Here is a 12,159-nt window from a genome sequence, read left to right as displayed (position 1 = left end):
ACGAAACCACGTACAACTCCATCATGAAGTGTGATGTTGATATCCGTAAAGACTTGTATGCCAACACTGTTCTATCCGGCGGTTCCACAATGTACCCTGGTATTGCAGATCGTATGCAAAAGGAAATTACTTCCCTTGCCCCACCCACCATGAAGATCAAGATCATTGCCCCACCAGAGCGTAAATACTCCGTATGGATCGGAGGCTCCATCCTTGCTTCCCTCTCCACCTTCCAACAGATGTGGATCTCTAAACAGGAATATGATGAGTCCGGCCCAGCCATCGTTCATAGAAAGTGTTTCTAGTTTGAGTGTCTTTATTAGGTTTCATTTCTTGTTGGTGATCTGGTCAATAAGTGGTGCTAAATTATTTTCATGTGCTGTTTGCAATTATTCTGAACTCTAACCATAAAAAAGAACAATTCAAAATGTACAATCTATTCCATATTATGCATTCCATACTTAAGAATACGATTCAAAATAGACAATCTCCTTTAGTAGAATGTACTAAAAACACGTAATACCTGAAAAAGGCTTTGGTCGCCAACAATTTTTAAAGTCAAAGCTTTGTGTGCCTTGAAAAATATCCCAATTCAGTTCAGTCAATCATTTTGATTTTATATCAAATCTTTTCTCATCTAACTTTACGTCATCTATCTTAATGAGAAATCTAAATTCTCTATATCTAACATTATTAGACGTTTTTTTTATCAACAAGTTTCTGTGTTCATTTTTTTTTCTATAAAAAGTATTGACGGTGGGTTTTTTATGACCCAAAGATATATTTTCTTCATCACCTGGTATAGATTATAATCTTAACTCATAACAGAAAATCAAATCAAATAGAGTGACATCTACACATGTATTTTTCGTATGATTGATTTAAATCAAAATTGTTACATTATAGGTAATATCAGTAAATTTACAATATCCTGCTAAAATTAGATCATGTTATGTACGGCGTTGACAGAGTGTCGTTTCTGTGAAATGTCATGCGTGTAGTTTTCTTAAAAATGGATTCTATTCATAAATCTATTTATTTCAAACATCTTGTTTTGTCTTGGTTTTCTTTAATTTAATAGTTGAAAACCCCACCAAAGACATTTTCGTCTTATATAATATATATATATATATATATATATATATATATATATATATATATATATATATATATATATATGTAAGTATGTATATTTGACTTAACTGACATAAGGCCTTTCGCTTCCTAATCATCCGATGGGGACGCCTCGGCTGCCTCTCTAATTATCTAATCATTAGTTCCTTCCACTGTTCACGGTCTTTTGCTGTGGATGCTAATTTCGTAAGGTCTATCTTTGATTTTGATACTTTGTTATTTTGAAGGCGTTTTAGGTCTCTATTATTGAGGACAGTGTGAATTGACGTATAATTGATATACATAAATTTATTTGTTCTCACCTTGTTTTTTAAAAATATTTTTCGCCCAGAGTTCATGGAGTCACCAGGGAGGTCGATTTTTTAAACCTCAAATCGACCTCCCTGATGACTCCAGGAACTCTGGACGAAACAACGTTGTAGTAGATTATGTTTTTAAAAAAACCGAGGTGAGAAAAATAAATTAATAATCCGCTCCAAGAAACTGTCGAGCATTTTACTAGTACGTGGTTCCAGCTAACTCCCCTCAATCATATATATATATATATATATATATATATATAATATATATATATATATATATTATATACATACCTATTTAGGACACATCGCCTATCAGGACAAGTAAAGGAGATGCCAAATAGTAAATTTACAGCCATGATACTAATCAGTCAGAAAGTCAAAATATAATATTGTTTTTTACTTTCGCGATTAAGTTCGTTGTACTCAATAAGTATTCGGTCTCTAACTCAAGTTTTATATTTGGTACTAGTTCATGTCATTTTCCGTATCTATTTCAACTTGATGCCATGCGCGTCAAAGGCAATAAGTCATGTATCTATTCTGGGGTAAACCCTGGAGAGAAAAAAGCAACCTTTTTATAAAATGGCCAGAAAACGCATCCTTTGATTATTGATCCTTTAAATGACCCTCATCTTTGCAACAACACAAAACTCTCAAATCTGGGCCCAAATGAAGACTTACTTGAATTCTCATCTTTGAGAGGTTTTGGCAAGATCGATATTTGAATGACTAGTTTTCTGGCCAAAAGTTTAAAAACGTTTTGTTATTTATTTATTTTTTTTTTTTTGTAATGTATGATGGTAAGGCAATAAATGTTTCAAAGATGTGCCTCTCTTGATGCAAAGTTAACCTGATATTACCAGCAATGTGGGCCCTCTCTATTTCACGCAATTGCCCCATTTGGTATTATCTATCTATGTCTGGGAGAACTAGAGCCGAAGATTGAATTTAAAGTGAAAACGGTTTGCGTGAAAAAAAGTGACACTAAGTAATTTCGAGAAAATACATTAATTCTTCTCGGTGTGGCATATTATTTATTTATTGACTAATTTATTGGAATAAAACTTCGTAATCTTAACTTTAAAGTCAATTCTCTGTATCTAGTTTGCCTCAGCATGATCACGTATTGAGAGGGTGGGTCACATATTACGTATAATGCTGTTATTATCCCTTATCTGGAAAGGGTTGGGGGGTGGGGGGGGGGGGGCGATGGCCGAAGCCAGGATAAAATATGAGAGTGAGCACATTATTACGATTTTTCTGTCTGTCATCACGTACGGTCATCGACACCTGACTTGATTTAAACAAAAGTCGAGGCATAATAATTATTTGATTTGGACTAGGATGCAACCAATAATTTATATAGGCCAGTCAACATGTAGTATATTAATTCATATTATTAAATTTTTGCATGAATTATAACTGTCCCTACGGGCACTGATATAATAGGGTAGACTGAAGAAGAACAATTAACAGCATACTGGAAGAGCTGGAAGTCATGCCAGAACTATTTAATGTCATCAAAAGGAGAAAACTCAGTTTTTTTTCGGTCACATATGCCAAAACCCATGCATCCTAATGAAAGATGTGGTACAGGGGGAAATGGAGGGCAAAAGAAGAAGGGGAAGACCGAAGCCTAGTTATATAAAAATATCCTAGAATGGACAGAGATGAATGGAAGAGAGTTATACGATGCCGTCAACAGACGAAAGGAATGGGCAGACATTTGTCATCGCAGAGTGCGGGCAGCCAACGTCATTGAGGCCGACGTTGGATAGTGAGTAAGTAAGACAGAAACAACGCACGTAATTAAATGCTGCTGGGGCCTAATTCTGAACTTTCTTAGGATCTTGTGATCCAAAAATGTAGGCAATGTTCATTAGAATGAAATCTAAAAAGATCTAAACCTGCTTTTGCCCTCTTCTCCTACATCATTAATAAGTATCCCAAAAGCCAGTAAACTCCTTTAACAAATAAGCATACAAACAAAAGAGCAATAAAAGGAACATATCTAAAAGACGAAAAAAGAGGAGAAAGAGACATAAAAAAATATCCCTTGACCCATCCAGTTGGATTCCACAAATGAGACTTGTCTTTAAAGAGCCCCATAAGTCAAAAACACTAATATTTTGGGGGGGAAAACAACACGGAGTTATAGTTTGTCCGGATTTCTGAAAGCGAGAAAAGACAATAATGATTGCTCTTTAACCTTCGGACAGAACGGGTCATCAATTGCATTTTTATTTTTCTTAGGATTAATTTTGAAGCACTTTCTGTTAACTGCCAGTGGAAGAATCAAACAAAATTTCAGTTGGAGATGCGAGACATACACAACTTCTAACTAGTTTCATTTCGAATTAGATTATTGCCGTAAAGATTGTTGTGAGGCTTCCCCAAGTAGTCTCGTATTAAAAAATCGCAATGTTCAAGTCCTATACTAACTGACATTTTAAACAAAACAGACTTGAATGTGAATGAAGAACAGAGTATAATATATTATATAAAACGGAATGTATACGATTGAAACCTCTTTCCACTTTAAAAAAAAGTTAGCACAACGCATGCGCAGTATATTCTGGAAGAAGAGCGCAGAGGAAAACAAATGAATTGTCTTATCTTCAGTTGTGAAGCTGAATTAATAACAGGATTGGGTATTGTGAAATGGCGAGTGATTAAATTTATATGACAGACACGTAAAAATAAATTAATATTTTAATATAAAACCCAAATTTACGTATATCTTTAGCCATCAAACAGGGGTGAGTATAGGTATAGACCAACAACAAAATTACTCACCCATGTGAGTCACGAACGAGCTGCTCTCACTCAATCCAGGTTTGTTTGTTTTTGTCAGATACTCAAAACCTCCCCAGCTGAACTCCCTTTCCAGCTATGTAAATAAATAAGATGTTTAATATTCCACTTCAAAAAAAGAAAAATAATAACAAAAAAAAACAAAAAAAAAAAAAATAAGGGGATTGGAAAGATCATAGCCACCTTAATAAGTGTCAACCCGTCGTATCGGGTGATCCTTTGGTTAGTGAGCTACATTTTTTATGAGTTGAATTACGCTGTAACATTATCTAACACCGTGACTTTTAGACTTCCTATGTCAAAACACTTTGAGTTGTGTTCATTAATTGAAGGCTAATAATTTAGCTGGTAGGCATTTGATAAATCAGCTTGCTAGCTATGGGATTGATTCATAAGCGTAAGCGCATAAGACCATTGTTCGTCCAGTATCTGAATTTCCCCAAATCATTTCGTCAGTAATAAACACAGGAAAATGCTTGTGAATGTGCTGACCTATCACAAAGCTATATTTACCTCAAAACGACATGAAATCTTCCATTAAATTGTGCCGCTTCCTAATCAGCTAGACATATGTTTGTTACGCTGTTGATAAATTTTATCTAATTATGTGCGTAATGCCGCTTTTGATTTCATTTTTTTGAAACTATAATTTGATAACACATACATTTACATCTCATATAATGTTAATTGAGCGTATAACTCATTACCGTAGCTCCCTAGTCTTATAAAAGATACTCTTTAAGTTGGATCAAATTTGGGGTTGATCTGTTCCGAGGGGGCTAACACGGATATCAATTTTTGTCATATATTGTGTTTTATTCTCATAAATTTTGAAAATACAAAGAAAGTATCAACATGTGTGACGAGGACGTTGCTGCTCTTGTTGTGGACAATGGATCCGGCATGTGCAAGGCAGGTTTTGCTGGAGATGATGCCCCTCGGGCCGTCTTTCCTTCCATTGTAGGAAGACCCCGTCATCAGGTAAGAACATCTAGCCAATCGTATTGATAATGAGCATCTTCATTCACGGTTTAACTATTTCAAATTGCTATTGGAATCAACTGTTGCGAAGAATGTCCTTTTAAAGTTTTGAAATATGAAATGTTACGAAGTCTGCTCCATAAATAACCTTTTCATTTTTCTTTAAAATTTACAAATCTAAATTCATAATTCTAAAATTAGGCACACATAAAGAACAATGTTTAAGAAAATCCACGGAAAATTCTCAAGACACTAAAATAAAAGGATTTGAAGAAGGAAGTTGAATTAATGGTAGTTTATTTACCCTATAGCACAACACCTAGGTAATAGAATCGTTTTCTAGATTGGATATAATCAAAATAATCATAACGTTTTTGGTTCTTAGTTTATGGAACAGACCTCGTATCATAAAACAAATTTATATATCAAGAAATAATAATTTTACTTTTTTTTAAAATCATGCTCAGCATGCTTCCTCTTTTCGCACCCATTACATATATCACAATTTCGCCAATTCACACCCCCTTTCAGTTACAACTTTTGGTGAACGGTTTTTTTAAACTCTTCAAATTAAATATTTTTTGAATAGCGACGTAGATAAATCTTTCCCAACACTTCACGATGCTGGGCTGTCAAATGAGTTTTCCATATTTTGCATTCGTGTCCTGACAATACAAACGTAAGAAATTAATCCATAGCGCCACTTTTTAACCATAATTCTAATTAATTTGAGGACAAATTTGTACGACTTATGATAACGGTTAAATGTATAGATGTCAACTATCTATCTAGTCTAAAGTAAGGTCTTCTTTCTAAAAAGGCTGATCACCAACATTTATACTTATTATATCTCATTGTTATGAAGATACTCTCAAACCTATCCTTTTGCAGGTTTCTTCTCCTTCCAGAGGTTGGATGTCATAGCTTTAATTTCTTTGATGTAATCTTTCCTTCTCCTTGCTATTTCTCTTTTTTTCCCCATAATTTTGCCTTTAAAAATATGTTGTTTTTTTCTCGTATCTCTTGACATGGCAAAAAAATTAAACTGCTATCCCCATTTTGAAATGAAAATAATCTCAAACCAAATATATATATATATATATATATATATATATATATATATATATATATATATATATATATTGGGGATCAGTATTGTTCCGAACAGCCAATATAATATTTATATCACCAAGCACAGAATTACTGGCGAATTAAAAAAATATAAAACTATTTTTAAAGACATATTATATAAGTAACTTGCAGACCTTCTTATATATTTCAGGCTAATTATATCATCCGTTGACTCAAATTAATAGGAAGAAAATCTGCTAGGTCGTAAAACTCAGCCCTTTTTGACGTTTGACTTTCATTGCGAAGGCTAATACTTTAGTTGGTAGGCATTTGATAAAACAGCTATCTAGCAATGAGACTGATAAGCGCATAAGATTATTTTTCGTCCAGTATCTGAATTTCCCCAAATCTACGCAATGCTACCACATCCACACACAAAACATTGGTGAAGTTATTTTAAATATCTTTTGAAACAATCAAGTAATGGCAATCTTTCTAATCTATTCTTTTAAAAAAAGGGGATCAACAATATTCCATTAAGCCAAAGTTAAATTTTTATCATCAGCACAGATTTACCGGCAAATCTAGAAATATAATACAGTCGTATAATAAGGGTAATAGTGTAATATAATAAGTGTAATAAGTGCAATGACCGCCTATTCCTAATAGTCTTTATTTCTTTCTCCGCAAATATTGCAGGGACTCTAGTAGAATATCGGGGGGATATATTCGTTATGAGTCGGTCTAAAACAGGATATGAAAATTGTTGTGAACGCGTATGCCAAAGATTAAATTTTCCTGATAACTCATACATTTTATTCCAGGGTGTGATGGTTGGTATGGGCCAGAAAGACAGCTATGTTGGTGATGAAGCCCAATCCAAAAGAGGTATCCTCACCCTCAAATATCCCATCGAACACGGCATTGTCACCAACTGGGACGACATGGAGAAGATCTGGCATCACACTTTCTACAACGAGCTCCGAGTTGCCCCCGAAGAGCACCCTGTCCTCCTTACAGAGGCTCCCCTTAACCCCAAAGCCAACAGAGAAAAGATGACCCAAATCATGTTTGAAACCTTCAATACCCCAGCCATGTACGTCGCCATCCAAGCCGTGCTTTCCCTGTATGCCTCTGGTCGTACCACTGGTATTGTTCTCGACTCTGGTGATGGTGTCACCCACACTGTCCCCATCTACGAAGGTTATGCCCTTCCCCATGCCATTATTAGATTGGATCTAGCAGGTCGTGATCTCACAGATTACCTCATGAAGATCCTCACCGAGAGAGGCTACTCTTTCACCACTACAGCCGAGAGAGAAATTGTCCGTGACATCAAGGAAAAACTGTGCTACGTTGCGCTCGACTTTGAAGCAGAAATGCAAACTCTTGCTCCTTCTTCCCTTGAAAAGAGCTACGAGTTGCCCGACGGTCAAGTCATCACAATCGGAAACGAGAGATTCCGATGCTCGGAATCCTTATTCCAACCTTCGTTTTTGGGAATGGAATCTAATGGTATCCACGAGACAGCCTACAACTCCATTATGAAATGTGATATCGACATCCGTAAAGATTTGTATGCCAACACTGTCTTGTCTGGAGGTTCGACCATGTTTTCTGGTATTTCTGATCGTATGCAAAAGGAAATCTCCACCCTTGCCCCACCCAACATGAAGATCAAGGTCATTGCCCCGCCAGAGCGTAAATACTCCGTATGGATTGGAGGATCCATCCTTGCTTCCTTATCGACCTTCCAAGAAATGTGGATCTCCAAACCGGAATACGACGAGTCTGGTCCATCTATTGTCCACCGGAAATGTTTTTAAATCCTGGAGCCTCCAGTTCAGTTTTTTAGCATGATTCTGATTATAACATGTTTGACCACTTTTAATCTTATATGCTATAGTACGAACGATTCGATAAAATGAACCTCTAAAAATTACAATTTAGTATTTCATATAAATTAAACATGTCCAGAGATTACTCTGAAATTAACAGATATGACATGTTTTAACAAATTTTACTCATTACGATATCGCATCTTTATATCTTTTTCTGTATAATAAATAAGTAGGAAACAAAACATTATAATATTGTTATTATACAAGTCTATAAAAGTTGATATATTATACATTATGTTTGATAAAATGTTATCTGGTAAATCTTATTCGCCTGTCTTTTAGAAGCAAAACTGATTAGCTCAGCATAACCTATAGAACCAATGTTCATTTCTTTTCACACGGTTTGTACAGTAAGGAATATGTTTTATCACAATGGCACTGTATTGCATGCTACAATGGCTTGCCTATGTCTAAATCTATCTAATACCCCCCCCCCCCCCAATAAAAAGAAATACATAAATGACGTAAAAACAAACCAACAAACCAGAAAACACAAGAAAAATAAATCCCCCACCTCCATCTTCCCAAACAGATACCCCACAATTACAATGATTCTGTATTTCGAGCTACAATGGCGTGCCTATTTTATATAGAATAAAAGAAAGAAATACAAACAGAAAAGACGTAAATAAAAAAAAAGCAAACAAGCAAATAAATGAATAAAAAATACCCCCCCCCCCCCTTCCTATCCTCCCAAATACCCCCAAAATCACAATGACTGTATTGCACGCTACAGTGGCGTGCCTGTCTAAATATATTTTATATACACACATGCCCAAAAGATGTAAAAAAACAGTTTTAACAGAAAACGTACAAACAAACGAGGAGGCAAATAGAAGAAAGAAAAATAACACCCCCATCTTCCCAAATATCCCCTAAACAGGTGGATCTGTTATCCTTTAAGCAAAATCAAGTCTAAACCATGGTATGACTCAAGAGTAAAGGTTTTTAATGGTGACAAATGCCAACCATATCTCATGGACAAAGAAGAAGAAGAAGAAGAAGAAGAAGAAGAAGAAGAAGAAGAAGAAGAAGAAGAAGGAAGAGGAGGAGGAGGAGAAGGGGGGGGGCGCACCCACACACAGACAGACAGAGAGAGAGAGAGAGAGAGAGAGAGAGAGAGAGAGAGAGAGAGAGAGAGATGGGGGGTTGGGGGGGGGGGGGGGGTCCTGTGTAAGTAAACATTTGCCACTATACGTAGGTGGAAAACGTATCTTTTATACAAATTTTTAATTTAAGACCACGGCTCACTTTTGAATAGATAGGTCGCATTTGACGTCAGTCAGGTCTTTGTTTGTTTTTGTTTTTTTGTTTTTTGTTTTTTTTTTTTGCCATCAATGATTATGAGTGATTCTCATTATACTGAATTAACCAGACTATGAACGTTCAATGTTACACATAATTTTGTGTGTTGGTCGTTCTATTTCCTGATGGCAATGTTGTGAGCTTCTTAGCCAAGCGCACAGCATCTTTTTTCAACCAACCGTTCATGAAATGTTTGCCAGATACTAGATTACAAAACACCAAATTTACGATACCGACATTACCCAAATTCAAACTCGATTTTTTAGAACTGACATGAGTATGGTTGATGTTTTTTGCTTTGAAATGTTGTTCATTTATAATTTTTTCATTCTTTATTTATCTATTATTTGTTATCATCTATTTATTTATTTATTTATTCATTTCAATGTTTTATATTATTTCATCGTTTTCAGACAGTTCAGCATGTTAAGCATTAAACATTTTCTTTAAAGTAAAGTAAAAGTACGACGTCAATAACTTTCATCTTTTGCTCTATAAAACTAGATAGACTTAGTTTAATTGATTGTCACTTTCTTTCTTTTTTTTATTGTTTTGATGGTGCATTGTTTCCCTTTCCTTCTTTCTTTCTATTATTTTCTTTTTTATTGCCAACATATCTAATGGATTCGGGAAAACATATTTTTAAAGTACCAGTACCTAGTACTTTATAACAGTTCTGGCATAAAAATGCCAAACGGGCGATTATGCGGACACCTTTTCACAAGGTAAAAACTTCTAGTTTTGTTACCTGTGGTTGCACCACTCTATCTGTACACTAAACACACCTGAATAGTTCAGTGGGTGTGTTTGTGAATGACAGTTCAGTGGATGACGCATTAAATAAATGGGTTCACCTACTTGCGGCTACTAGACTGATCCATTTGCTATTTGCCATTTTCTTACGCCTCAATTGTACACACAATAAACCTACACACACCTCGGACGACATTCCTAAGCGACACACCACAAGCTACCTGCGTCACATCTGTAAAACCAGCGTATACTGAATAAACAGGAAAAGCAACACGTATTCTTATTCGCTGGTTCGTATCTCATGTTATCAGAAATCGGAAGTGGATGAATACCAGGAGCAGCAAGAGGAAATAGCAGCCGAGCAAATAACCAAATCACAAAAAATACAAAACTGCATGTTTAGTGATGTTAAGCTGATAGATATGCTGTGAATTGTAAAAAAAATTCATGAACAAATATGACTATAATAGCTTTGTAAAAAGAACAAAATAACAGAAATGAAAAAAAAAAAACAGTAATACATCACCATAATCTCTAGATAGTTCGAAGATGACGTCACTCAAGCCTTTGTTGTTATATTTTGCCATCCACGTTTGTGAGTTATTCTCACTGAACTGTATTAACCCGACTTTAAACGTTCATGGTCACAGAGTTTTGTGTGTTGGTCCGCTATACTTCCGGATGGCAATGTTATGAACTTCTTAGCCAAGCGCATACTATCTCCAATAGCTCAGTTGGTAGAGTACTCGCTTCACACGCGATCAAGATCGATCCCTGATACACTCGAGAATTTTGTTCTGACCCCCCCCCCCCCCCCCCCCTCCAACCCAGTAGCTTGGTCTGTTTGATCTGGCGGACGTACTTTGCGAAAGACTGGCGCCCTATCCTAAGGATAGAAGCAATTGCTATTGTCCGTTTCACGCTATAGAAACTGAGATAAACTCCCCTCCATAGGCCTGGTGGCTCTGAAGGACTACTTTTTATATATATAATCTATTTGAGAGCAGAGAAATATTTGGCATGACTGTCTGGATTTTGTATTAATATTTTTATTGTTTCTGTTATTGGCTGAAGAAGGATATTGAGCCTTAAACGCTCCAGCTGTTATATTAAAATGTTCATTACTAAAAACAAAGCTATCTAATCATCAGAGATGATTTTATTAGTTCCTCGGCTAACCATTTATCTATATCTGCCTCTTTAGAATCATGAGATGAAGTGGAAGGGAGGTTTGTGAGACCCATCGTGTCATAAGTTGTGCGCTCTTTTTCGCTATTCACAATAAATTGCCTTCAGTCATCCCAAAATGTAAATTGGTCTTTGCGGTCCAGACATAAGCAGCAGTGCAGCGCCGGAAGGTGAGCTTGAGCGCGGTTGCTTGCTCAAAGCTACACTGTGCAGCTAGGATTTGAACTAGTTCGAAGTACGAAGAAAGAGCCATACAGCTAAGCCGCGTTGTCCCCAATTGCTTGATACTCCCTGGATAAGGGACCAGTCCTTTACCAGACCCACCTACGGAATCAGTGATGGGTGGACAGATTTGTCGGGAAATTTCGGCTTAATTTGTAAAGCCCTTTGAGCTCGTTTAGTGGGTCCTGTGCTATTTAAAATCTCAGTTGTTTTTTTAAAAACTTGTGACCGAAATCGGCCCATGCCAATGTGAGACACGAGCTCTGCGATCTGAGCTACTGGTAACCCCCCCCCCCCCCCCCCCCTCAGAATAAAGAACATCATGTAATTTAATTTTCTCAAATCTTGAACGACGAGCGATCTCAGCCCTCCAATAGACATAATGATCATAATATAAACTAAAATACTCTAAACATAGCTATACTAAGGTGCTAACAACAGGGGCGCTCGTTTGAGTTTCCATTGGACATATTAAATATTATATATTG

General features: G+C 36.1%; 2 protein-coding genes across 2 annotated transcripts in view; both read left to right on the top strand.

Annotated features, from left to right (window-relative positions):
- Positions 1 to 8,640, top strand: part of LOC144955818 (uncharacterized) — a 17,855-nt gene extending 9,215 nt beyond the window's left edge. The window contains exons 2-5 of the mRNA XM_078897953.1: positions 1 to 304; positions 4,183 to 4,236; positions 5,087 to 5,231; positions 7,127 to 8,640. The exon at positions 1 to 304 is cut by the window's left edge and continues 700 nt beyond it. Of these exons, the coding sequence (XP_078754079.1) occupies positions 1 to 304; positions 4,183 to 4,236; positions 5,087 to 5,231; positions 7,127 to 8,128 (1,505 nt within the window). The 3' untranslated portion in view covers positions 8,129 to 8,640. The remainder of the gene's footprint in view (positions 305 to 4,182; positions 4,237 to 5,086; positions 5,232 to 7,126) is intronic.
- Positions 1 to 12,159, top strand: part of LOC144967286 (PITH domain-containing protein GA19395-like) — a 109,213-nt gene that overhangs the window by 80,911 nt on the left and 16,143 nt on the right. The gene's annotated exons all lie outside the window — the stretch shown is intronic.

Source organism: Berghia stephanieae, chromosome 1 (assembly GCF_034508935.2).
Source record: "Berghia stephanieae isolate SIO BIC M18660-M18661 chromosome 1, UCSD_Bste_1.3, whole genome shotgun sequence".
NCBI classification, from domain to species: domain Eukaryota; kingdom Metazoa; phylum Mollusca; class Gastropoda; order Nudibranchia; family Aeolidiidae; genus Berghia; species Berghia stephanieae.
The sequence above is the reverse complement of the archived record's forward strand: the minus strand, read 5'-3'. Positions and strand labels throughout refer to the sequence as shown.